Source organism: Gopherus flavomarginatus, chromosome 7 (assembly GCF_025201925.1).
Source record: "Gopherus flavomarginatus isolate rGopFla2 chromosome 7, rGopFla2.mat.asm, whole genome shotgun sequence".
In the NCBI taxonomy this organism is placed as follows: domain Eukaryota; kingdom Metazoa; phylum Chordata; order Testudines; family Testudinidae; genus Gopherus; species Gopherus flavomarginatus.
In genome coordinates this window covers 85,888,202-85,913,777 of record NC_066623.1, presented here as the reverse complement: position 1 = coordinate 85,913,777, position 25,576 = coordinate 85,888,202, and the positions used below count along the sequence as shown (strand labels likewise).

General features: G+C 40.3%; 1 protein-coding gene across 3 annotated transcripts in view; it reads right to left on the bottom strand.

Moving 5' to 3' along the window:
- Window positions 1-459: 459 nt before the first annotated feature.
- LOC127055334 (uncharacterized) overlaps window positions 460-25,576 on the bottom strand; it is a 195,244-nt gene continuing 170,127 nt past the window's right edge. For all 3 annotated transcript variants that reach the window (XM_050962222.1, XM_050962223.1, XM_050962224.1), the window contains one exon: window positions 460-3,469. In XM_050962222.1, the coding sequence (XP_050818179.1) occupies window positions 3,256-3,469 (214 nt within the window). In that variant the 3' untranslated portion in view covers window positions 460-3,255. The remainder of the gene's footprint in view (window positions 3,470-25,576) is intronic.

Here is a 25,576-nt window from a genome sequence, read left to right as displayed (position 1 = left end):
TCCAGCAGTTTCAATTGGACATGGTAATCTTCACTTCCTGCATAAAACTGCTGTGTAGTATTGCTGTGCATTATTCAGCATTTCCACATTTCACCAGTGGATGAAGTGATCTTCATGTGTTGTTTCTGTATCACATTTATGTTGGTAAAGTACTATCGGGTCCTTTGGAGATGAAAGATGCTATATCCAGGGAATACTGTTATAATAATCCTCTGCTATGATCTACTTCAGTGGGAAGATAAAAACAATGTGTTCTGTTTTGTTCATGTAACTTGTTTTAATATAAAATAGAATTACAGCACTCACTCAGGGTGTAAGTTATTGTGTAATTTTACACCTCCATACCTAGATGAGTGTTGGCATTCAATCTACATACCCACCACACCCATAACTGCACACATCCTATTGTGGCTAAGTATATAATAATTCGTATTTGTAATATTCAGAGACAGATTAAAATCAGTTGTGCAAGTGTTTTTATTTCACAGCAAAGTAAAAATAAAAGATAGCAAAACAAATATGTAGTAAACACTAATACTCAGCTAAATTACAGAATGTATCTTCTATCAGATTACATATAAGAGTGCATATTTTGTCACTTTACGCCTATTACTCCTATTCCTGCCCTCACCTCAATATTGCCATTGTAAAGCAATCTTCCTTCTGCCAGGGAGTTGGCAATAGATGGAATTCCTCTGCTGGAGACACTCGGAATAAGTAGGAAGTTCAAACAGGCATGAGAATGGTACAGCTTGTCTCTATATTGCATGCAGGGAAACTAGGAAAAGCTCAGCAAAGTACTAAAAGTTATATTCCAAAATAACAGCAATGAGGTCACCATAGTGCTGGTCTTAACCAGTTTCAGAAGAAGTAGAAGAATCACTTACAGGGATGCCAGTTTCATAACTCTCCATCCTACCCTGCAACCACGTGGATCTGCCCCTGATGCTTGTTCTACTCAAGGCATCTCATTCACCTTAATGTGGCTCATGCTGTCTCACAAGCTCTCTCTTCCTAGCTGTCATCTTTAGCCCAATGCTTTGGCTGCCAAGGGCAAGGGGCACCACGTGCAGCCAAATGGTTCACACATGCTTGGGACCAGCCTGGTGTCACCACTTGATAAGTACCTCCAGCAACTTCGACTTTGCACCAAGGACTGATGTTCCCTTTATATGCTTGCTGCTTGCAAAATGTCATTTTTCAAAACTTCAAGATGTTTTTGATAGATGTGTTTGTCAAAAAGTGGACACAAGGATGCTCACACCAATGCTGAGGAAATATGGAATGTCTGTGGATTTAGTATTTATGGCAAATGCACTATATACATCACCTAAAACAGTGATCTGAACCTGTACTGGAACGACAAGCCCTTTGAAGTGCAAGTCAGACTGCACCAGGGTCAGCTCTCAGTCCACTGCTGTTTATCATATTGATGGCCTATGTCAGCAGGAAGAAACCAATGCGAAAAGGTGAGAGGCTGCTATACTCAGATGATATAGCAATAAGGGCATCCTCAAAAGAAGACCTAGAGGAAAAAGTAAATCAGTGGTATGACCAGCTAAGCAGGTAAGGGATGAAAAGGAACATGACTAAGGCTGAGGTCATGTGAGTCAGCAGAGGTGCCACAGGGAAACTGGATATAGAGATTAATGGACCATGACTAAACCAGAGTGACCAGTTCAAGTACCTTGGTGGCTGGGTTATGGAAGACAGCAAGCTTGAATGTGAGCTGCAGTCCAGACTGGAGAGCGCTGGATGAGTGTGGAATAACATCCTAGATGTTGCTTATGATAAGCATACGCCACTGACACTGAGATTCCAAGTGTACTCCACAACGCTGTATGGTGCAGACGCATGGGTAAGATACAGCAGGTTCAATGCCAACAGGTGTTTGAGATGAGCTGTCTTTGCATAATAAAAAGAGTCACATGAAGGGAGAGATTTAGAAATGAAAGCATTAGGATGGAAGTCAATGTCTGTGATGTGGCTGACAAAATCCAGGAAGTGCAACTCTGCTGGTTTGGACACATGCACAGGATGAATGAAGAGGATTTTGGGACGGAACAGGGTGGTTGGAAAGAGACCCCAAGAAAAGCTGAGGCAGCGATGGATGGATTGCAGCAAAGAAGATGGCAAGCAAGTGGACTTTAGTGTTGCCTCGAACAGAAGAAGATGGCAGATGCTTGCATGATGACTCGACCTCAAGTGATGAGATGAGAGGAAACAGAAGACGTGATTGTCAAAATCTCCCTAAAAATAAAAATAAAAAAGAATAATATCCCCCAAGGCTTTGTGATTTTATGCCATTTGCCCACTCAGAAATGGCTAAGCTCATTTAAATATATTTTTATTTATTTACTTCTTTAAAAATGCACCTGGCCTGACAACACAAGGGCTACATTGCTTCCTGATGTGATTTCAAATGGCTGAGAAATTAAAACACTGAAAAACGGGGTTTATAATGGAAATGCTGACAGACTATTAACTATAGCTGCGCTGCACTAATAAATGGAATGGCCTGTCATAATCTCTAGTTCATAAATATGCAAATACAAGGCAGAAGATTTGCTCCAAAGGATGTCTCTATAATTTTAACTGACCTTTACTGATACTAAATGAGCTTGTTGCTTCTGTTTTTGTGCATTAAATATAAAGTACAGGGAATCCTGCCTTTCTACCTACAAGGCCTACTCCAGTTTCCATTGAATTCAGTGGCAACACTGCCATTGTCTTCAACTGAAGCAGGACGTTTCCTAAAACATATAGTTTAAACTGCTAAGCATTAAACTAAACTCTTGCCTGTGTTTAATTCTGTTCACATTTGTGTTAATTATGATTGCATTAATTTTCATTTAAATTAAGCACCTATTTTCCCCATGTGTCAAAGAGTCTGACCTGCCAAAAAACACTCACTCTTTTGAAAAACAGGCCATCAACACAATGACATAAAATTGAATTTTATCCAGTTTCCTGCTTTGGACCAAATGTAGGTAAATCCAGTGACTTAATATTTAATAATCTAAATGTAATTTGTTTTGTGTCTTTCATCATACAGTAAAGAATTGGATGAGAGCAGTTTTGCAGATTGGCCCCCTAATTATTTTAAGCTATTCATCCTGGTATCTGTCCCATTGATATTCAGCCAAACTGCCAGCAGGGGAGAGATCTGTCCAATCCAGGAGCTAAAATGAGAGTCAATCTGTTTTTTCCCTTGCTGCTGGGGTTTCCTTGGGTCCCGGCCTTGCTCTGCTTCAGTCATACACACAGCTTCAGGCCGAAACCTTCTTTGGCTTTGACTGCCTCCTGTTTCCCCATCTCTGCTCTGCTCATCACAGCTGTTGATGGGTTCTGACTGGCTGGCCACAGAAGACCAGCGCCTCGATCACATTGTTCTATAGTTCTCGCTCTGACGGAAAATGAAGACATCTTGGCCTCGTTGTATTTGCTGCTGCAGTAATACAATACATATCTAGAAGGAAAGCAAAACACGTACAAAATCTGTCATTTGGGTTAGATGCTAATTTATCTGTCTTAAGTTCTGGGAACAATATTTGTACTTTTCCCAGAGAACTCAGGTAAGTTTCATAGAAACTGAATACTAATATGACTTTTTACAGCATGGAACACAAATATGAAACAGAGAAAAAATACACTTGCGAGAAATATTAGCTGCATTAAAATATCTGACAATACTGTAAATGTAATTTCTAAACTGGAATATTTAGGTCCTAACTGTATTCACTAAAAAGCAAATTGCTTGATTCTTCCCTTTTACGGTCAGGATTCAATTACACAAAAATACGCAGACGACTTAAAGACTGCATGTAAGATTAAGATAACTGGTATTTCATGGCAAATGATTAAACTAGCTGACACAGTTTTATCCTGAACTTTGCCATTAAGACTGACATTTTTATGCAACGTACACTGTAGTCTGCTGGTAATCTAAACTGCTGTATGTCTTTCTTCTTTCAAGGGCTTTAAATAGCAAAGAACTGGTCTTCTTTACCCTTATTGCAAATGTACAGGAAATATGTCTACGCTGTAACAAGATGAACTGTCTGTGACTGGAGTGTACTTGGCTAACTATAGAACCTGGTGGTTCTTATCCACCATATAAACAGCCCAAAGAAACAGCAAACACACACACTCAGATCTGCTGCATGTACGGGAATGAGGACATTTATACAGCTCTAAATGGGATGAGAACATGTCCTCTGCACAGCAAGTCAAAATAGAAAAAGTGGCAAAAGTCTCTTACCACAAGTATAACTATTTCTTTAATACAGTTGTAAGCAACTCTATACTTTACTGTCGTATGTATTAATACCATTGTTCAGGCTTTCTTTTCCTTACTGGCAGGGAGCTATAGGAATGAATCTGTTAGAAAATGTAACAACAATGTAGGATCATGGGAACTGCCATTCTGGATAAGAACATATCCTAGTCCCGTATCCTGTCTGTGTTAATAGCCAGTATCACATAACCAAAACAATTATTGGTACTGTAGAATGACCTACCTATAGGAGACATTTCCTTCCCAATCCCCAGGCAGTCAGGCCTAGATCCTCCCACTGCAAGTTAGACACCTCCTTGGAGGAACCTGGCTTATGCTCTCCATCTGAGGCTTTATGAAATGTTCATGCATGTATCACAGTTTGTTTTCTCCTATTTGCTGACATGGTGATAAAAATCTCTGCTCACTGAAGGGGGTAATAAAGGTCTCTGGAGGACAGTATACTCAACTGCTTTGGGTCAGTTTCTCCGCTGGAATATGTTGTGGAAACTCCACTGAAGTCAATGGAGCTGTGCCCATTTATTCCAGCAGAGAATTTGGCGCCTTATATTTAGTGCAGGATTCTCAAAGGTTTATGCATGACAGGAATTCTGTGGCAATGTTGCTGGATTCCTTGTCAGTTATAAATAATTGAGTAAGAGTAAGGACTCACTTTTACATCTTGGATTTTATATTAGTTCTAATACAGAACATAAAACACTGGTTTTACAAAGCATCTTCCACCAGAGGGAAAAATATAGCTTTATACAGTAACATCAATTTTATAAAAGGATGACTTTCAATCAAAAGAAATTTACATGAAAACAGTTTCTTGTTTGAGAACTTATACAAATGCAGGATAATGGGACTCAACCTGATTCTCAGAAAATCAAATCATATGACCATCTGATAAATTGTGTTACTCAAAATTTCTCATCTCTCACATTGTAGAAATGTCTCAGCTTTTAAATACTGTGTAGATGATATAGCAACTTTCACTTTTCTTTTTACATTTCAAACCTTGAAAAACTTTCATAATCATTAATATGAACCATCTAGCATTTCCTTTTCCAACACGTTACACTGATCATTCATTAACTATTAAAAATGAAGATAACTATCATGAATTTTGATATAACTCAAAGACTTAGAAAGGATATACAAACAACTCACTCACTCGAGTAACTTTTAGATTACATATGAGGGCACATCCACACTTTTCTTTATTGTCAAATGCAATGCATCACTCAATTATCCGTCCGTTATTAGAATATTTTCTTTCACTCCTTGGCACTAGTAGTTTGGGTTTTCTCTGCTACCCAGCACAAAAGCGTTCCAACCACTTAATAGTATATAGGCCTGATTTGGTCCCAGAGTAATTCCATTGATTTTGGAGATCAAAATCTTACCTAAGACACTACAAAGGTTTATCTCTAAGAGCTTTAGCCTGAATAGTTCTGCTTACATGTATATGTCCTTATCTTAGTGTGAATGCATATGTGAAGGGAATGATAAATGTGTAGGTCTTAATTGATGTGGGAGTGGTGTTTTTGGGCTCATCACAAAAATTGGCATTATTATTTATACAGTAATGTAGGTAGTTTAGGTGTACACAGCTCTTAAAAATATAAGAAGACAGCTACTCTCCCCAGAAAGCTCGCCACCTAAATCAGACATTACACTGAGAGTAACAACACTATATAATAGTGCAAGCAGTTAGGAAGGGAAGGATCAAGATGGTTACAACAGATAAAGATTATGGATGAATTTTACTCCCCGTCACACTGCTGTGCATTGAGAATAATGCCATGGAAGTAAATGGAGCTACTTTAGGTTTATACCAGTCTAATGGAGATCAGAATTTGACTCAGTTCGATTTGCTTTTTACATTTGCTTCTATATATCTTGTCAAGTCCATACTTTTAGGTTCGCTTTAAACATTTTTCAGTTTCACAGGCTGGGTATGGATTTAATGAAAGCCTGATTCTGCACCACTCGGAGTTTGGCTAGGGACTGCAATGGGAGTGGATCAGCCTCTTAAAGCCAGCTGTCCCGCTTCGGTAGGGACAATCCCTTTTTAAAAACAAAAATGAACTTTTTCTCATTCCATTGATCCAGAAAGATCTCCCATTAAAAAGGACTCAGCAGAGTTAACACTCGCTTCTCTATTTGTCCTCCCAAGTATTCCTATTTATAAAATATAAATGTGGATGAGGTACATATTGCAAATCTGAACACAGGGAAACCCTCTGATCACCATATAACTGACAAGTGTAAGTTCCACAGAGGAGTTTATATGATCACTTGTTCTACAATGGGTAAAACCTGTTGGTGGGATAATTGATAACATTCACTCTTTCAGTTTCTTCTCCAGGGAGTTGTAGAGAGTGAGATTTAAATGTTTCAATAGCTGTAGCAGAGGGTGAGATCCTGTAGGAAGAATAAAAGAGGAAGACCTAGAAACAGATAGGAAAATGGTGGAAACAAAGGAAACTGGTAAGAAGTGGGGAGTAATAAGGGACAGAGATTCTGAACATTATCAGAGAAACAGAGTTGAGAGAGTGAAAGAGCAAGATTAATACTGTGTATATCTACAGTGCCATCCATCCAAGGATCTCCAAGTACACCGCTACCTCGATATAACGTCACCCGATATAACACGAATTTGGATATATCGCGGTAAAGCAGTGCTCCGGGGTGGGGGTGGGGGAGAGCGTGCACTCCAGTGGATCAAAGCAAGTTCAATATAACACGGTTTCACCTATAACATGGTAAGATTTTTTGGCTCCCAAGGACAGCGTTATATCGAGGTAGAGGTGTACTTTAAGTACGGAATAAAACCCACTTTAGACTGGGACAATGAGTCAGCAGCAGACCAGGGAAGAGAACCAAGCACTTTTGATGTATAGTCCTGTATTCTAACCAGGGGATGCACTAATTCAGAGTTGGTGCGGGAGTTGTAGCCCATTTCCTCCAGCCCTTTTGGCTGAGGTCCATTTGGCCAAAGGACTTGAAACATAGATTACATGAAGTCTTGTAAAGCAATTACTGAATTTTTAAAATCCCCTTAATTGAATTCTAAATACATTTCCATAAAAATCAAAGTACTTTTCCTTTTTGTGAGAACTTTGTTTATTCCATAAAACATTACAACATTTTGAAAAGCTCCAGAAAATTTTAAGAGAGAAAACCTTTTGATCTAAAAATCCAGGATTGAAGAATCAGTGGGGAATTCAAGAAGAATTATGTCCTCCCGAAGTAGTAAACATATGGAATAATTTGAGTTTAAGAGAGTTAGACATTTTTATAGAATGAAAAGAGGAACTGAAAGATACAATGACTAAGGAGGGCACTGGGTCTGACTTTCTGTTCCAAATAGCTCATTCCTTATAGATTTTTATGGCTCTCCTAGCCCCAATATTAAACACTTGACCTTTTTGTCAAATACTATTTTAGATTATTAGACTGGATGATTAGTTACTAAATATATGGTCTATAATAAATAGGAAATTATTCAGTACAGTGCTTCAACCTCAGTTCTTTCAGGTATTGCTCCCTTGATATTTAATGTTAGAACATCAAATCCCCTTATATTAGCATTACTTAACCAGTCTGATGCCCAGAAGCTGCACAAGGTTTTCATATGGGACATATAGATTTCTCATGGGGCACTATCCTGAATGCCCCAAATCAATGGTTTTAAGCATACATCACCCCGGAAGATAGGTTGCATAAGGAAGAAAAAGTAGCTCAATTAGCAATCACTATGGTGTATGTTTAGGAGAGGACCCCATGGAGTCCACAAGACTTATTTATAATGTACAAATCTAGCGCTAATGCAGCAAGACATTTTCAGATTTTGGGAACTAGTTCCCAATTACTAACAAATATCATAATTAGGTTTTTTGAAACAGATATTGGACCTGATTTACACTGGTGTGAGAGTTGAATCAGGCCCATTAGCTTTAATATAGTATGTAAGACCAGTTGCTCTAAGTCTTAACACAGATTATCCCTTATTTATTACAGGATAGTTATTGTCAGTCCAAATACCACTTTGAGGCTTTCTGCTGGTGTCATTACTCATGTGAGTAGTTCCACTGGAGTGAATGAGCTGCAGGATTGGTCCCAATATTTGCAGTGCTAGAATTTATATCTTCCTTGTTAATTATCCACCAGGGTGATGGATGCAGCCTATGTGCAAACCAAATAACATTACTCTTCCTCCTGCAGGAAGTTTAATTTATTAGCAATTAAAACTGATGTAGAAGAAATAGGAGAAACCACTTAAAAGTCCAGCCCTCAAAAATCATGCAGTGACTGAATGGTTTGTGGACAGTCAACCTCAGCTAAAAGCACTACAATGTTTACGTAACTGCTGCACAGTCTTGTTTTTAATAAAAGTTACCAATGCTGGGATTATTCCAGTGTAATTAAATCATGGTTTAGTGAGCAATTACTTCCAAAGTAAACTGTTGAAACCTGCTGTGCTTCAATTGTTGCCAAATCCAGTTCCTCCTCACTCTCTTCTTCCCAGTTGCTATTAGTTGCTCTAAATTCTGGTACGTAGGCCTAGTTGTAGTGTTATTAAGTGTGAGGAGATAAGGTTTGACAGTTCTTAGCCTGGAATTCAGTGAGTGGTTCGATGTGGCTCAGTATAATCTTCCATAACTAGGATCTGACTGTGGACTTTGTGGATGAGATTATTGGATGGCATAACTCCACTGAAGATTGCTAGGACTGAGGATGGAAAACTCACTTCCCACAGAAATGTGGCCAGGTTGGTCTGTTTCTCCCTTTATAAAAACAGGCGATACACATGAAAAGGGGGAGGTACATTCAAGAGAGTTTTACACAGATGACTGAATTTGTCACCACTCCCCTCCTCAGTGACCCATTTCAATAATTGTTATCCACATGATTCAAAACAGGATTTCTGGAGTAGCTTGTGGATTTGCACAAAGTTGTATAGAAGTAAATATAGCTGGCACAGCCAGTGAGGTTATAAATATCTACTGCTAAAGAGTCATAATAAAAAGTAATATCTCATACTTATACTGCGCTTTACACTTTTCAAAATACTGTATGAACACTGACCATGCCTGACAGGTAGGTACGTGTGACCTATATTTATAAAGGGAGAAACAGACCCACACAGCCACATTTGACTTGGCGTTACATCAGGGATGGATTTGACCTGGAGAGGTTAAAGTCAAGGGAGCTATTCTGGATTTACAATTTATGCTGGTGTAATTGATAGCAGAATCTAGCCCCCATCTTCAAGATGCTAATTCCACACTGCTGTCTCATACTGTGGGCTTTTCAACTACAAGGAGTAATTTATCAAATGTAATATACGAGTATGTATGTTTAGCCAACTGGACTCATGGATAAATTTGCCTCCTTCTGTATATGTGCATAAATGGATAACAGCTTAGCTGAGTGCCTGAGAACACCTCAGAAAAGATATCTTACTTAGGTATGGAACAAAACCATACCAAAAACTGATATAAAATCATTGTAGCCTTCTGCCAAAAGCTATGTTTTAGCAATAGCCCTGTTTTGCTATGGTTCACTATGTTTTCCATTACATCTAGCACAAAGGATAATGCAGGCTACATTTTCTTATGACTCAGGCAACTAGTCTAGAAATCCAGTGGCTCAGCTTTCTCAACTAGGCTCTTCAAGTCTGCATTTTAACCAGACATATCCCAGGCACCATCTGTCCATCTGTGCAAATGTCAGCACAGTCATTCCACTACAGTCAGGATGTCTTGAGAAAACAGTTAGTCACATTGAAAAATCTAATCTCCTTGATCACACAGTTCTAGTGATAATTATAACATTTCTATAACTCTAGGAAAACTAGAACATACGCAGATAATGACACAAATGACACTTATGAAGCGCCAGTGTGTTATAAATATAGGTGTTCAGTTATTGGCAAAATAACTATTTGTTATATTTTGAAAGCAGATAAATAACAAATAAGAATTTCAGTTTTTGCAAAATTACAAAACCAAAAACTTTATATGCATTAACCAATTGATGTTTCTAACCCATTTGCACCCCGTTCAGCTACAGTTTCCAGCTGCATATTTACATTGCAATCTACTCAACAAATATAAGAGGGACTTCACTAGTTTGCTACATCGGTATCCAGCATCACTTCATGTATGTCATTTACAGCTGGCAGAATTCAAATCTCTCCAATAATGGTACATTAGTTTTACATGCACCATGGTGATCCTGGAGTAAATTCTATATGAAGATTCATCTTAGAGAATGGAAAAGCAGTTCCAACATAGTATTAGACCTCACAAATGCATATAAAAAATATCCACGCAACCAAAAACAGCCCCTACAACAAACAAACAGACAATACTTTGGGCCTGTTTCTGATTTCACTTAGATTGGCTTTACACCAGTGCAATTCACTGGTTATTCCCAGATTATACCAGTGTGAGATCAGAATCAGAGCTTTTGGGTTCATCTATAATAGGCGTATGTTTCCTCTACTGATTTGTCTTTACTTCCCTAGGTTTCACTTAATCACGTGAAAAAAACAAAGTACATATAACTTATTGTTTTAGCATTTGATGCAAGAGAACATAAGGTTCAAAGAATATTGCCAAGATTCTGGGATGGCCTCTCAAAAGAGTTTGGTAATAGGTCAAGGCCGGAGAGGCTAAACATACTGACTTCATTGCTAGCATCCTGCAAACATGGGGTTTTTCCGATTCTTTCTCAAGAAACTACCTCTTGACATGAATGTCACTAACTAATTGGCTGATCCCTAACCTCCCTTTTCTGTAAGAGATCATTGAGATGGTAGTGGGAGGCCAACTTCAAGAGCATCTAACATTCTCCACTTTTATGAACACGAACAAGGTTTCAGACCTGAATGCTGCAGTGATGGGCACTGATAATCTTGGCATGGAAATGGAGAAAAGTCAGATGTCCTTGCTAATACTGTTGTATCTTGCAGTGGCCTTCAATGCTGTTCACCATGTGGTGCTCTTGACATGGCAAAGGGAGGAAAGAATGGCAGTTCTGCTAATTTCCATCAAGAAGTTCCCAGAAGCTGGTAATAGGTAACTAATTTTCCTTTTCAAGGGTTTTCAGGTCTTTCCTACACTGGTCACAGTTCAGACTACAGGGGTGTGAGTAGTCTGTGCTGCGCTGCAACTCTCCCGTGTGGGTGCAAACAAAAAGATTCCTACTTTGCTTTACTGTATTCCTCTTCAAACAGGACTACATTAATGTGAACTAGGAACCTTTCAGTTCATGCCCAAAGCATCCACATGGGAGGGTTACAGCGTAGCACTTTGGTGCACACTGCTACTCATGCCCCTGTACTTTGAACTTTGGGGCAGTGTAGACATGCCCTCAGTTGTGCAGTACCACAGTGCTGGCACCCCTCTTGTTCAAAACATATCTGTGATATGGGAATCGGTATGCACTACAGTGTCATCAATATCCTGATGACACCAAACTCTGCTGAAACCAAACACTACAGCTTCCTTGTGTCTGGCAGAGATAAGGTGTAGATGCAAGTTAGTTGGCCCAGGCTCTTTCTAGATAACATGAAGGTGATGCTGATTGGCAAGAGAAAGCTTTTGGAGAAACTGACAAAATCTGTGCCTTGCATGGTGACAGGTTTCAGAGTGGTAGCTGCATTAGTCTGTATCAGCAAAAACAATGAGGAGTCTTTGTGGCACTTTTGAGACTAACAAATTCATTTGGGCATAAAGTTTCTGGGTTCTAGCCCACGAAAGCTTATGCCCAAATGAATTTGTTAGTCTCAAAGGTGCCACAAGGACTCCTCATTGTTTTGACAAAATCTGTGACTGCTTTTGAAGCTGAGGCTGACTACCATTGTTAAGCAGGTCAAAGCCTAGGGTTCTAGTTATACTCATCTCTACCCATGGAGTCCTATCTAGCAAAGTGGCCCCAAATGCCTTTTTTCACCATCTGCAGCTGGCCAAGGAATTGAGTCTTTTGCCTTCATCACATTCATCTATATCTTCATTATCTCTTGGCTAGATGGCAGCAATGTGATTTACCTGAGAGCACTGATGACAGCCTCTTAGAAGCTTCAGCCAGTGCAGCATATGGCTGCCTGTTTTGTGAGCAGGGTACATTTAACAAGAGCAAATTACATCTGTGCTCCACACTTTGCACTAGCTACCTGAAACATGTCTAAGTATGTCTACGGCCAAGCCTGGCCCCATTCAGGTAAAGTGCATAAGATCAACCTCCTTGTCCTGGTCTTGAGCTAACTCTTGGCTACGTTACCATAGCCTTCCACCTATTGAGAAGGTTTTCCCACCTGGGCCCCATAAAGATGGGGTGCGAGGGACTATAAGGTTTTTCATAAATAATAGGAAGAATCAAAGTGCAGTCTATAGGGGGAGAGATAGCTCAGTGGTTTGAGCATTGGCTTGCTAAACTCAGGGTTCTGAGCTCAATCCTTGAGGGGGCCACTTAGGGCTCTGGGGTAAAATTAGTACTTGGTCCTGCTAGCAAAGGCAGAGGGCTGGACTTGATGAGCTTTCAAGGTCCCTTCCAGTTCTATGAGATAGGTTTATTATAGGCCAGTTCTTACAGAAGACACTGGCAACATTTATGTGGATTGTACAGCCTTAAATTACCACAAAGCGAGTGATACTTCCCTCCAAAAAATGAAATTTATGATTCTGCAATTTATTAAATCATCTTCTCATATATGCAAATAAATAAAATCTCCCTTACACCCCCTTGAGAAGCACAGAAGATATGCGGCGGAAGCAAGAGAAATGCACAGGTTTCGTGCAGGAACAAAGAGTATTAATACTAAGAGTGTTAAGAAAGAGGAAGAAAATACTTTAGAAAAAATTCTGATAGTGCTCATGTTCCAAAGAGAGAACTAATGAGTCCCCTAGTCATTACTGGGGAATTTTTCATGACTATAGTTGACTATAGCTTAATTGACTATAGCTTAATTTGTTCCAGAGCTTGGCAGGGCTGAGCCCCGGCACCTCTAGGCTTGGCAGTTCGTAGCCCCAACACCTCTGAGCTTTTCATGTCAGTTCTGAAAGTAAAAAAATTGCTTGAGCCCCAGCACCTAATTGCTTGAGCCCCTGACATCTCTTTCATTCCAAATTAAGCACTGTCTATATAGCGCCATTCATGAAACAATGATCCAGTTCTGTGTGAATAGCAAGGATCTTATGGCTTTCTGATTTATTGAGAATATTGTGGACTCCTTGTGCTTTGTGTCCTGGGATCACAAACCTGTGCAATGAACATCTTATCACTTAGCATATACTAACGCATTTAGTGTAAATAACACCCTGAAAGAACCACAGGCTATTATTTGTACATTTGTATTATTTTGAGTGCTTTAGGAAAATATGGGAATACCCTGTAGCTCCTGTAGTAACCTCCAATTAAAAAGATGTGTCAATACATTCACACTTGAGAGGAAAGGCAGCGTGGCTGGGTGCAAGGGACAACAATGTGATGTTGCAGTTATTGGCCTGTGCTTCTTTTATGATGAACTGAGGACCTGAACTTGCTGGAAGTTGAATGCCCTAAAGTTCTATTGCACCTCTCAGCAAAGGATCTTAATGGGGTTGTTGGGACCCAAGTTTTTATTTGTGACATGACCTTTTAAGACGAAAGGAATTTCTTCTATTATTTTCTTGACTTGGTCCTATGTGAACACTCATTCCCCAAATCTCTGTGGTCTAATCAGGGATATCGTAAAACCCTCAACTGAAAAACGGTAGACCACCTCTGTAAATCAGAAGTCTGATGAATACATCTCATGACGCAGATACGGTTGTCGCTTTCTATCAAGATAAGCAACACTGCAAGTTCATTTTTGTATGCTAAATAAAATAAAAATGTCAATATTTACACATAACCTTCAAGGCTCTTATTTATAGCTTTTTAGTATTCAGTGCAGACAACGTTTTCTTTAGTCCATTACTAACAGCTTGGAAATTTAGTTAGAGGACGCAACCCAAATGTTCCTCCAAATGTTGTTTCCAAATGGTCATCTTGAAAAATGCTCTTTTAAAGGATGAAACCTTTATGTGAAGATATAAGAGCCATATAAACTGCAGGGAACTCGTCTGAAGATTAAAACGACTAATGATAAAGATATTACTGTTAGTCATAGCTTAATTTGTTGATAGCTAAATCACTAGAGGCTTTTACAAGCTTCTTGAAACCTAACTATTGTACACTGCACATTCAACCCCTGTTTATACACTGACACAAACAAATAAAAAGCGATCATAACAGTTGAAATGTCATTAGAAACACAATTGAGAACATCTGTATTGTAAGCAGAAATAAATTAGAAATACTGAAGTGTTTTGTAGCGGTGAAACTGAGGAATAAAAAAAAAAATAACCTACAGCACCTGGATTAAGCAGTTATAAATAATGCATAAAGGAAAAATCTCATTACCCCCTGTGTAAACTCCCCCCTCAATGAAATATATTTTATGAATGTTGAATCACAGTAATAAGTGCAGCATTTGTTTTCCCCATAAACTTTTCCTTTCTTGACAATTGGATTCAGAAATAATGGCCAATAACTGCGCTGTCTGCAGGATTAGTTTCCTTCACCAAGCTGCTTTGAAGTGACCTTCAGTTTTTGGACAAGAAAGTAGAGCTGTGTGAATAATGGATTTTTCGGTTCACAATTCCAAAAAAATTGCGGAAAAAAAGTGTTTTGGGTTAAACAGAAAACTATTTTTTTGGAAATTTGCAGCAAATCAAAAAGTAAAAAGTTTTTTTGTTTCAACTAAGCATTTTTTAAAGTTTTTAATTTTTAAAAATAAAACAAAAATTTCAAAATAAGTACACATCTTGAACCGAAAAATCAAAACATTTCATTTTGAAAATGTTGAAACCAAACATTTTGACTTTTTTGGATTTTTTTTTTACATGAACAATTCAGTGATACCAACACAAGTTCATGAAATATTTTGGTGTCACTGAATCTGCCTATTATGCTGAAAAAGTTTTGGACAAAAAATGTTGCCCAGCTGTACCTATTTACATATATTTATCAGGAGTAATCTTCTTGCCTACAGTGATTTTACAAGAACTATAACTTACATAACTTTTTCACATCTTAGCTCACAGAGCCTAGTTTCAACAAAACAACACAATTAAAATAAATTAGCAAATGACTACAAATTCAATAGCACCACTAGAAAGTGTTTAGAATCCAAGCCTTAAATATTATAATTGCCTGATATCATGGAAGACCTTATGAGATTACAGTAGATAAGGAATATATGAGAATATGGAAAGTTTCACTTAAGCATAAAGCCAGGCCTCACAGCACAATTGTTTGCACTGTGAGATATGCAGTTCCTAGTTTCATTAGAAACAGCAAGTGCCATAAAAACAGGCAGGAAGCTTCACTTTAAAGTTCCCAGTTTTTTTACAATTTTAAAATCTTTGAGTAAAAATCCTGGGTCTAAGGCTTCTCTCATGTTTATTTTACAGAGTAGCTCAGTTAAAGTACTCAGTGGAGCAACTCTGGATTTATGCGGTGTAAATGATTGCAGAATCTGTTCCATTGATTTGAATGGAGTTACTCCTGATTTCTGACAGTGTGAGATGAGAATCAGGCTCCTTGTGATGTAGTCTGGGTGATCACTGAAGCTCTTTAGAAATTCCTTTAGCAATCGCCACGAATTCACTGGCACACAATCATTACTCTCTCCATAGAGCAGCATGGCAAAACCTGCACTGGTGTGAGTGTGGGAGGTTAAAAAGGAAGTCAGAATCTAGACTCAAATTACAACCTAGTAGATTACAAATGGAAAGGATAGAACTTCCCATCAACTGATAGATATAAAATGTCACAAACATAAAAACATTATGAAGTCAGGTTTGAATCTGGAGTGCTTTTCCTTCCATGATTAATGATTGGCCTCAAATAGGATGGGAAAAGGAAAGCAAAGTTCCCCTTGAACTGGCTTAAAAATGCCACAACTAAGAAAAAAAATATTGTAACATCAATTTAAAAAAAACAAAACAAAAAACAATCTCTACTAAAATGTAAAGGTCAGGAAAGATTTGGGTGTTTTTAAATGCTGTCTGAAAGAAATTTTATAAAGGTTAAGATGTCATGTACTTTCAGAGTTACAGGCACTGGCGGGGGGTCCATGAGTGCCAGCTACACCTCAGGCCACTCAGTGACTGTGAGACACAATGACAGTGGACAGCAGGAGGCTGGCGGATCAAGACTATCGCTGTGCCACTGGGGAAAACCATGTATTACTCCCCAAACAATATAGAGCTGTGTGCATATTTCAACAACCAAGTTCTAGGCAGTGTGAGATTGTATAAAATACAAAAATAGGCCTAAAAACAACACAAGGGTCTAATTTAAATCCTCTAAATCAAGGAAAGGCAGAGTACAGGCTCCTTCCCTGGCCTTAGCTCAGTGTTTCTCAAACTGGGGTCGCCGCTTGTGTAGGGAAAGCCCCTGGCAGGCTGGGCCGGTTTGTTTACCCGCCCTGTCTGCAGGTCTGGCCGATCATGGCTCCCACTGGCCACGGTTCACCGCTGCAGGCCAATGGGGGCTGCTGGAAGTGGCAGCTAGTAAGTCCCTCGGCCCACGCCACTTCCAGCAGCTCCCATTGGCCTGGAGCAGCGAAACGTGGCCAGTGGGAGCCGCGATTGGCCAGACCTGTGGATGGGGCAGGTAAACAAACTGGCCCGGCCTGCCAGGGGCTTTCCCTACACAAGCGGTGACCCCAGTTTGAGAAACACTGCCTTAGCTCAATCTGCTGCGCCTTGCAATTGCAGAGGGTAGAGAGGCAGCCTTAAGTCTGTGTCTTCTTGCTTCTACAGACAATGGGAGTGGTGTATGGGTGGGGTAATTTCCTTTCCCCAGTTCTGACAATGATGCCCTCTCTCGAGGTGCTTCACTAACTTCCCATCCGTTTCTGTTCAAACTCACAGCTCTCTCTTTTAAGGTTTTGCACAGGCCTGGCCTTGTCTACATCTTACTTCTGCTCTCCGGTTGCTCCCCACATTTCACTCTAGGTCCTACTCTCTCATCAGGCATTGCAGAGCCCTATGGGCTTGATCCAAAGCCCAGTGAAATCTTTGGGACTTTATCTCCCCTTCCCACTCTAACCTTTGGGCCTTTTTGCACATTGCATTGCTCCTTCTGGAATGACTCTGCATCCAGTGTCTTCACCCTCCTTTTTCAAATCTTTCCTCAAAACCCACTTCATTTATTTGCTTCATTTACTTTGCTTTCCACTGATGCTCTCCACTCCCGGGATCTTCAAGTTAGAAACCTAAGTGGGCAAGTGCTGGTGGATATTTTTGGCAAACAATTTGGTGAACTAAATGCCTAAGTTTGGTTCAAAAGGTCAGTGAACCCATCATTTTGTTTTGCTCTCAAGTGTCCATATAGAGGGAATTCTGGTGGTGTGAATATTCATAAAATAGGAATAATACAAACAATCCAAAAATAGTCCCAGGGCAAATGAATTTGTTTTATGGTTAAATGAATTTCATTTTTGGATGAAAGGGGAAAGAACAGCTGACTGATGGTGCCCAATCAAATGTTACACAGAGGCCGGACAAATAATGGAAAACAAAACAAAACGCTTACAAAAATATTGTTAATTATGAACAGCTTGACTGCTCTAGTGCTAGGATTAATTCAGAGCCCAGTGTGACTCATATTATCTTTAACTTTTCTCCTTTTTCCTACCTCTCCCTTTGTATGTTTCCTATATTCACCTGTTGTACACTGCAAGCTCTCCATGGCAGATACCATGGGCCAGATCCCCAGCCTGCCATCTGGCAGCTTTGCATTGTTCAGGCAGCGTAAAGCAGCTAATGTAACAGGGCAGCTGAGAATTTAATTGGGTGTTGCTGGCTCAATGTCACCTGCTCCCAGTATCTACCCCATAGGAGGCATAGCTGCAGCACCTTGAATTACAGCAATCACCAGCCAGCAGAATGTCCTACTTAGGCTGCTCTAAATTATGCTGGGGATCCCAGCCAACCCCAGGATTGGAAGAGCAGAAGGGCGTCTTAGAGGTAGCTGCCCCCCAACTTGCTCGGAGCAGGGCTTGGTTGGACCTGTGCCTTTTTCACTTTCTATAGAGTATCATACAAAGTGCTAGTGTTGTATAAATAGTCACTAAAATAATGCACAACAATACCACCAAATCTTCGGAGGGTGTCAAGTTAAAGTCTCCTTAGTTTTTGTAATGGTCTACGTTCCTCAAACGCTCTAAACATTTTTTTCTGCAAGTCTAATAAATAGCATGATTTCTCTGAAGCGCTGAAATGGCTCTGCTGCAGGTAGTAAAATAAGATGTTAGTCCAATTTTTGCAACAGCACAGATGCAAATAGCTGTAACTATTTTTTATAGACAATAAAAGTATCTTTCTCATTCTTGGAGAAAACAGAAATGTTGCCCGGCTGAAATGATCTCTCACTTGGCAAACAAAACTGTTTTCCTTTGTAAGATGTAACGTATATAGCAGGGTGGTAAAAACCTCATACTGGAGATAGGGAACCATGCTATGGATAGTACGCACATGCAAGCCTCCTCATGACCTCTCCTCACTCCATTATCCTCAGCCTCAGAGCACTCACTGCACTAGCAGAGCTTCGAGGGCCTAATGTAATTTTATTTTTTCTCCATCTCTCCAGTAGGAAAGGCTATTCTATATAGTATTTGAACACCATCCTTGTTTCTCGCTCTCTTTTTCTCTCTCACACACACATACACCCACGCCCTCAAACAAACTCCTATCTTTTACTCTCGTAGTCTAGTTATAGTGTTAAAATGATGCTGAAACACAACATGGAGGCAGATTTTTCTGTCTAAAACTGGCTGAATTTTCCCCTAACAGCTGCACTCTAGATTTTAATTAAATAATACCAGTTGTGCCTTATTTAACTAAGCCAGCACATCTTCCTTATGTCCTGGTATTGTATTAATTTCATTTTCTGATTTTTTTTTCAACCTACAAATTTGCATCTAGATCGGTATCCCTCTGTTGCTAAAAACTATGTCAACAAACACTAAAGTTTGCAGAGTCAGGGGTATATTTTTAGCCAGGCTAGCCTCTGGCCCCCTTTTCGGCAGGTGCAAATTGTGCCAAGAAAATATGTGCTTGCAAAATGCACTGTGGGCACAAGTCTGAGTACCTGACCCGCTAGCTATCTCGCTTGCACATGCACAGAGGTACAAATATGTAGAGGCAAACTGAAGGGGACCTTTCTAAAAGTGTGCTCCTGGACATCACAAAGGGCAAGAAATGCCAAAGCTAAAATTATAGCACCACTTTTAGCTCTTATAAATTGCATCTCTTGTATATTTTAATGATACACATTTGTATACAAACATCAGCAGTAATGGGTTAAAAATAATGCAATTAACCAGAAAAACAGAAATAGGAAACACTATGTATGTGCTACACAGCTGAGTTGACTAACATTGCCTTTGGAACCCTAACTTTGTCATTACCTGATTTTTCCCCAACAACTACATCACTTATTTGCATTTAACTTCCTTGTTATTTTTTAAAAAAAAGACGTGACTCCTGATGGTTAATTTTTTTTTAGCATTTTAGTAGTCCCAAATAATCTTTGAAATTCAGAACTTTGTTGCTGCTATTATTTGACTGGGAACTTTTTTTTGCGGGGGGAGATCAGAGGAACAGGGCAGGGTATATTCATGTACACTGTGACAGTTGCATCTTTGTAATGGAACAACAGAATGCTTGGAATTTGCAAAATATCCTAGAAAGCAGCAATACTAGCAAGATCCTAATGTCATGTGATGTAATTAGCTTTGATTAAAGGTCCAATCCAAATTGAAGAGAATGGAAGATGGAGCAAGCCCTTTCTCTGCACCTACAGTTGTTTCCCATAACATGATACATAAAAAACGATTTTTGTTGAAAAAAAGATTTTGCCTGCTTGGTTGTTACCTTGGAACGTTAGGTCCTGGCTGTCCTGACGGTTGCTGGTGATTGGAAAACAAATGAAATTATGATATCACAGGGCTGTGAAAGCTGAGCATTTCAGAAGGGAAGAGATTTTTATTTGGATTTTGTGGTTATTGCTTTTGTTCACACTTACTTCATTCCAATACCTAATTAGAGAAAGGATATCTTTGTTAAAGACTCAGCACCGCCCATCCTTCCATTTAGGATTGAGAACTAATAACACATACCCTCTGAAATCCACACAAAGTCTTCCAGGGAAACCAAGGAAGACCAGACTTGACAGCTTCACTTCTCTGCCTGTGTTTTTCCAATGCCACTCAGGAGCAGAGCATACTTGCACATACAACTTTGAAAAAGTATCTGTCATACTCAGCACTTTTGTGCACAGGTAGTAAGTCAAATGGCTAACACTTATTTGACATGTTGTCATATTATATGCAAATGAATTTTAAAATAAATCTATGAAAAACTTAAAGCAGAGTCTGCAGGGATTTCTGTCTAAATCCTGCACAGACTACCCCATTTTGTTCTTTTGTGAAAACAGAATTCAACAGATACCAGAGCAGAGCAAGACAAGAAGAGCAGTTAGGGAGAAAGCAGATCAGGTTAATTTCACTTAAAGGAATAAGGCCAGGTCTTGAGGACAGAAAGAAAGAGCAAGAAACAGAAGCAGGAAAGCAAATGAGCCCATAGGGAAAGCAAAGAAAAACCCAAAATAGAGCCAAAATAATTTTAAAAAATACAGCTTGATCCTGCACTCTTTACTCTGCCAAAACTCTGTTGATTTCAATGGGAATTGTACAGGAGTCGAGGATGCAAGATTGGGCCCCATGTGAAGTAGGGATCCAAGAAGAAAATTCTTTCCTTACTTCTCTTGATGAAATTAATATATGGCTGCGTTACTAGACCATCTCCTATTATGAATTTTAGAGCAATGTCTTCCCTGCATCAACAGAAAAAGACAGAAATAAATAAAAAAGCCCAATGAAAAAAGCAGCAGACAAACAACATTGTTGACCTAAGGGAGAAGAAGCTTATCCCAGTGGGACTCTGACTCCTCATTCATGCTAAAGAGGATGATGACTAGTGTTCAAGCAGCCGGGCTGCTGACACAATATTCTTTGCCAATCACTCTCTGTTACTGGTGAACCTCTTGTATTACATTTGTGTGAGTACCATTGCCCATTACTAATCAGCATAATGTCAAATGAGATCAACATTAATGGTGGGAAACATGATGCACAAAACAAACTTGACATTGGTGATGCATCTGTAAAACTGCATGAATCAACAGAGCCAGAGCAGATGTGCATTTGTGCAATTCATGCTGTGAACATTCGAGTGCTCTGTTCATGGAATCTGGTCCTCAGAACTGATAGATCAGACATTTCATCATAGGCATTACATGAACAACATTACAAGACTAAAATGACTATACACAACTGTGTTACACATGCCCCACAAGCATGAAAACAGAGACATTTTAGGTGTAAAACAGAGCACTACATAATGGTTGGGTTATTTTGCAGGAAGCATTACCAAATAACAGCATTCAGAGACTGCTCTTATAGAATAAAGCTGTAACTTTATTATAGAGAAAATTTCTATATTTGCATCTGGGGGAAGAATTCTGCCATATATGAAAGAACCGTGATGATTTTCCAAGCCATTGTGCAATCTGTCTCCATGATATCATGCTTCCAGTGTCATGCACAATACATTCTATATCCGTCATCAAAGCCAGTCTCAACTGCTGTCTGACACTGGCTTCATCAAGATAAAAACAAAAATCGGTAATAAAGGTGTAATTGCTCCAAAGGCACAGTATGATTGTTTCATATATTTACATAAATGGTTCCTACCCTGTTAGCACATTCCGAATCAATGTCCACAGTGTTTATTCTAAAGTGAAATTTTAGTCTCCCCCTTCCTCCTTTGTTTATGAATATCTGTGTTTCTGACAACTGACAAAGGGCATGCTGAAGACTTACAGTATTCACGGTTGGCTATGTGCTGCAGTTGGATTTTCCCCACATAGCTTTATTCAGTGTGCCTTAGCTCTGAAGAAAATGGCCAGGTATTGCAGACCCAGTAGTAGCTGAGCTCCTCAGCAAGGACAGCCATTCCTACCCTAACTCTGGTGTCTTCTCTTTTTTTAGATGAATTTAGCGCATGTGAAAGTTCTAGATGGACAGTCGTGGAGGCTGAAGTCCTCCATTCACCCACAGAACTTGCACAAATACAGACAGATATCATCTTCCTTTCCAAATGCAAACGGATGGACATCATACCAAATGGACTAAAGGTAAAAAATCCACTGCTATCTACATACTACACAGACCACAGTGAGAGATTATGCCATACTCTATCAAAAAATCTAAGGAACCACCTGATCAGCATCCTATACAGCAAACAGGAAAACATCAAAAAAGAGCTCTCCAACCTGGAGACTCTCATTAATAACCAAACTTCTATACAAACGGACTTCACTAGAATAAGACAGGAGATCTACATTACTCACTTCACCTCTCTACAAAGGAAAAAGGACTGTAAGCTGTCTAAACTCCTACCTGCCACATGGGGCCACAACCGTGGTACCCCTAACCCACCCAGCAATATCGTCAATCTATCCAACCACACACTCAGCCCAGAAGAAAAGTCTGTCCTATCTCGGGGACTCTCTTTCTGCCCTGCCACCCCCACCAACATGATACAGTTCTGCGGCGATCTGGAAGCCTACTTTCACCATCTCCGACTCAAAGAATACTTCCAGGACAACACTGAACAGTGCACTGATACACAGATGCCCTCCCACCAACAGCACAAGAAGAAGAACTCCACATGGACTCCTCCTGAGGGTCGAAATGACAGTCTGGACCTATACATTGAATGCTTCTGCCGGCGTGCACAGGCAGAAATTGTGGAATAACAACATCACTTGCCTCACAACCTAAGTCGTGCAGAACGCAATGCCATCCGCAGCCTCAGAAACCACCCTGACATTATCATCAAAGAGGCTGATAAAGGAGGTGCCGTTGTCATCATGAACAGGTCTGACTACCAAAAGGAGGCCGCCAGACAACTCTCCAATACCAAATTCTACAGGCCACTTCCCTCAGATCCCACTGAGGAATACACTAAGAAACTACAGCATCTACTCAGGACACTCCCTACACTAACACCAGAAGAAATCAACATACCCCTAGAGCCCCGACCAGGGTTATTCTATCTACTACCCAAGATCCACAAAGCTGGAAATCCTGGACGCCCCATCATCTCGGGCATTGGCACTCTCACTGAAGGACCGTCTGGATATATGGACTCTCTACTCAGACCCTATGCCACCAGCACTCCCAGCTATCTCCGTGACACCACTGATTTTCTGAGGAAACTACAATGCATTGGTCACCTCCCAGAAAATGCCATCCTAGCCACCATGGATATAGAGGCTCTCTACAAACAAACATCCCACACACAGAAAACAAGCTGTCAGGAACACTATCCCTGATGATGCCACAGCACAACTGGCTGCTGAGCTCTGTGCCTTTATACTTACACACAACTATTTCAAATTTGATGACAATATATATCTCCAGATCAGTGGCACTGCTATGGGCACTCGCATGGCCCCACAATATGCCAATATCTTTATGGCTGACCTGGAACAACGCTTCCTCAGCTCTCGTCCACTCATGCCCCTTCTCTACCTACGCTACATTGATGACATCTTCATCATTTGGACCCATGGGAAGGAGACTCTGGAAAAATTCCACCATGATTTCAACAGCTTCCACCCCACCATCAACCTCAGCCTTGACCAATCTACACGGGAGGTCCACTTTCTTGAAACCACGGTGCAAATAAGTGATCGTCACATTAACACCACCCTATATTGTAAACCTACCGACCGCTATGCCTACCTTCATGCCTCCAGCTTCCATCCCGGACACATCACACGATCCATTGTCTATAGCCAAGCACTGAGGTACAACCGCATCTGCTCTAAGCCCTCCGACAGAGACCAACACCTACAAAATCTCCACCAAGCATTCTCAAAACTACAATACCTGCACGAGAAAATAAGGAAACAGATCAACAGAGCCAGACGTGTACCCAGAAGCCTCCTACTGCAAGACAAACCCAAGAAAGAAACCAACAGGACTCCATTGGCCATCACATACAGCCCCCAGCTAAAACCCCTCCAACGCATCATCAAGGATCTACAACTCATCCTGGACAATGATCCCACACTTTCACAGGCCTTGGGTGACAGGCCAGTCCTTGCCCACAGACAACCTGCCAACCTGAAACATATTCTCACCAGTAACTGCACACCGCACCATAGTAACTCTAGCTCAGGAACCAATCCATGCAACAAACCTTGATGCCAACTCTGCCCACATATCTACACCAGCGACACCATCACAGGACCTAACCAGATCAGCCGCACCATCACTGGTTCATTCACCTGCATATCCACCAATGTAATATATGCCATCATATGCCAGCAATGCCCCTCTGCTATGTACATCGGCCAAACTGGACAGTCTCTACGCAAAAGGATAAATGGACACAAATCAGACATTAGGAATGGCAATATACAAAAACCTGTAGGAGAGCACTTCAACCTCCCTGGCCACACTATAGCAGACCTTAAGGTGGCCATCCTGCAGCAAAAAAACTTCAGGACCAGACTTCAAAGAGAAACTGCTGAGCTTCAGTTCATCTGCAAATTTGACACCATCAGCTCAGGATTGAACAAAGACTGTGAATGGCTTGCCAACTACAGAACCAGTTTCTCCGCTCTTGGTTTTCACACCTCAACTGCTAGAACAGGGTCTCATCCTCCCTGATTGAACTGACCTCGTTATCTCTAGCTTGCTTGCTAGCATATATATAACTGCCCCTGGAAATTTCCACTACATGCATCTGAGGAAGTGGGTATTCACCCACGAAAGCTCATGTTCCAAAACTATAAGGTGCCACAGGATTCTTTGCTGCTTCCACAGAACTGGATATTCCAGTGCTAGCTCCACCAGTGCTCACCAGCCCCGAAGAGGAGGGTCCAGTTTCCATGTCCATTCAATACTTGACATTTATGGTCAGATTACCAATAATGGTCCCAGTTGTGGTGTTGTTTTTTTAACATAGACTCCAGTCTGCTGCCATCATCAGTTTCTTCTGCATAGTCCAACTGACAGCCATCACATTGTAACAACTTCTGGTTACTGTTGATCTGGGTTGTATGTGTATTGGGGATGACCTAGAAGTGAAAGCTACCCATATCCCCATACCA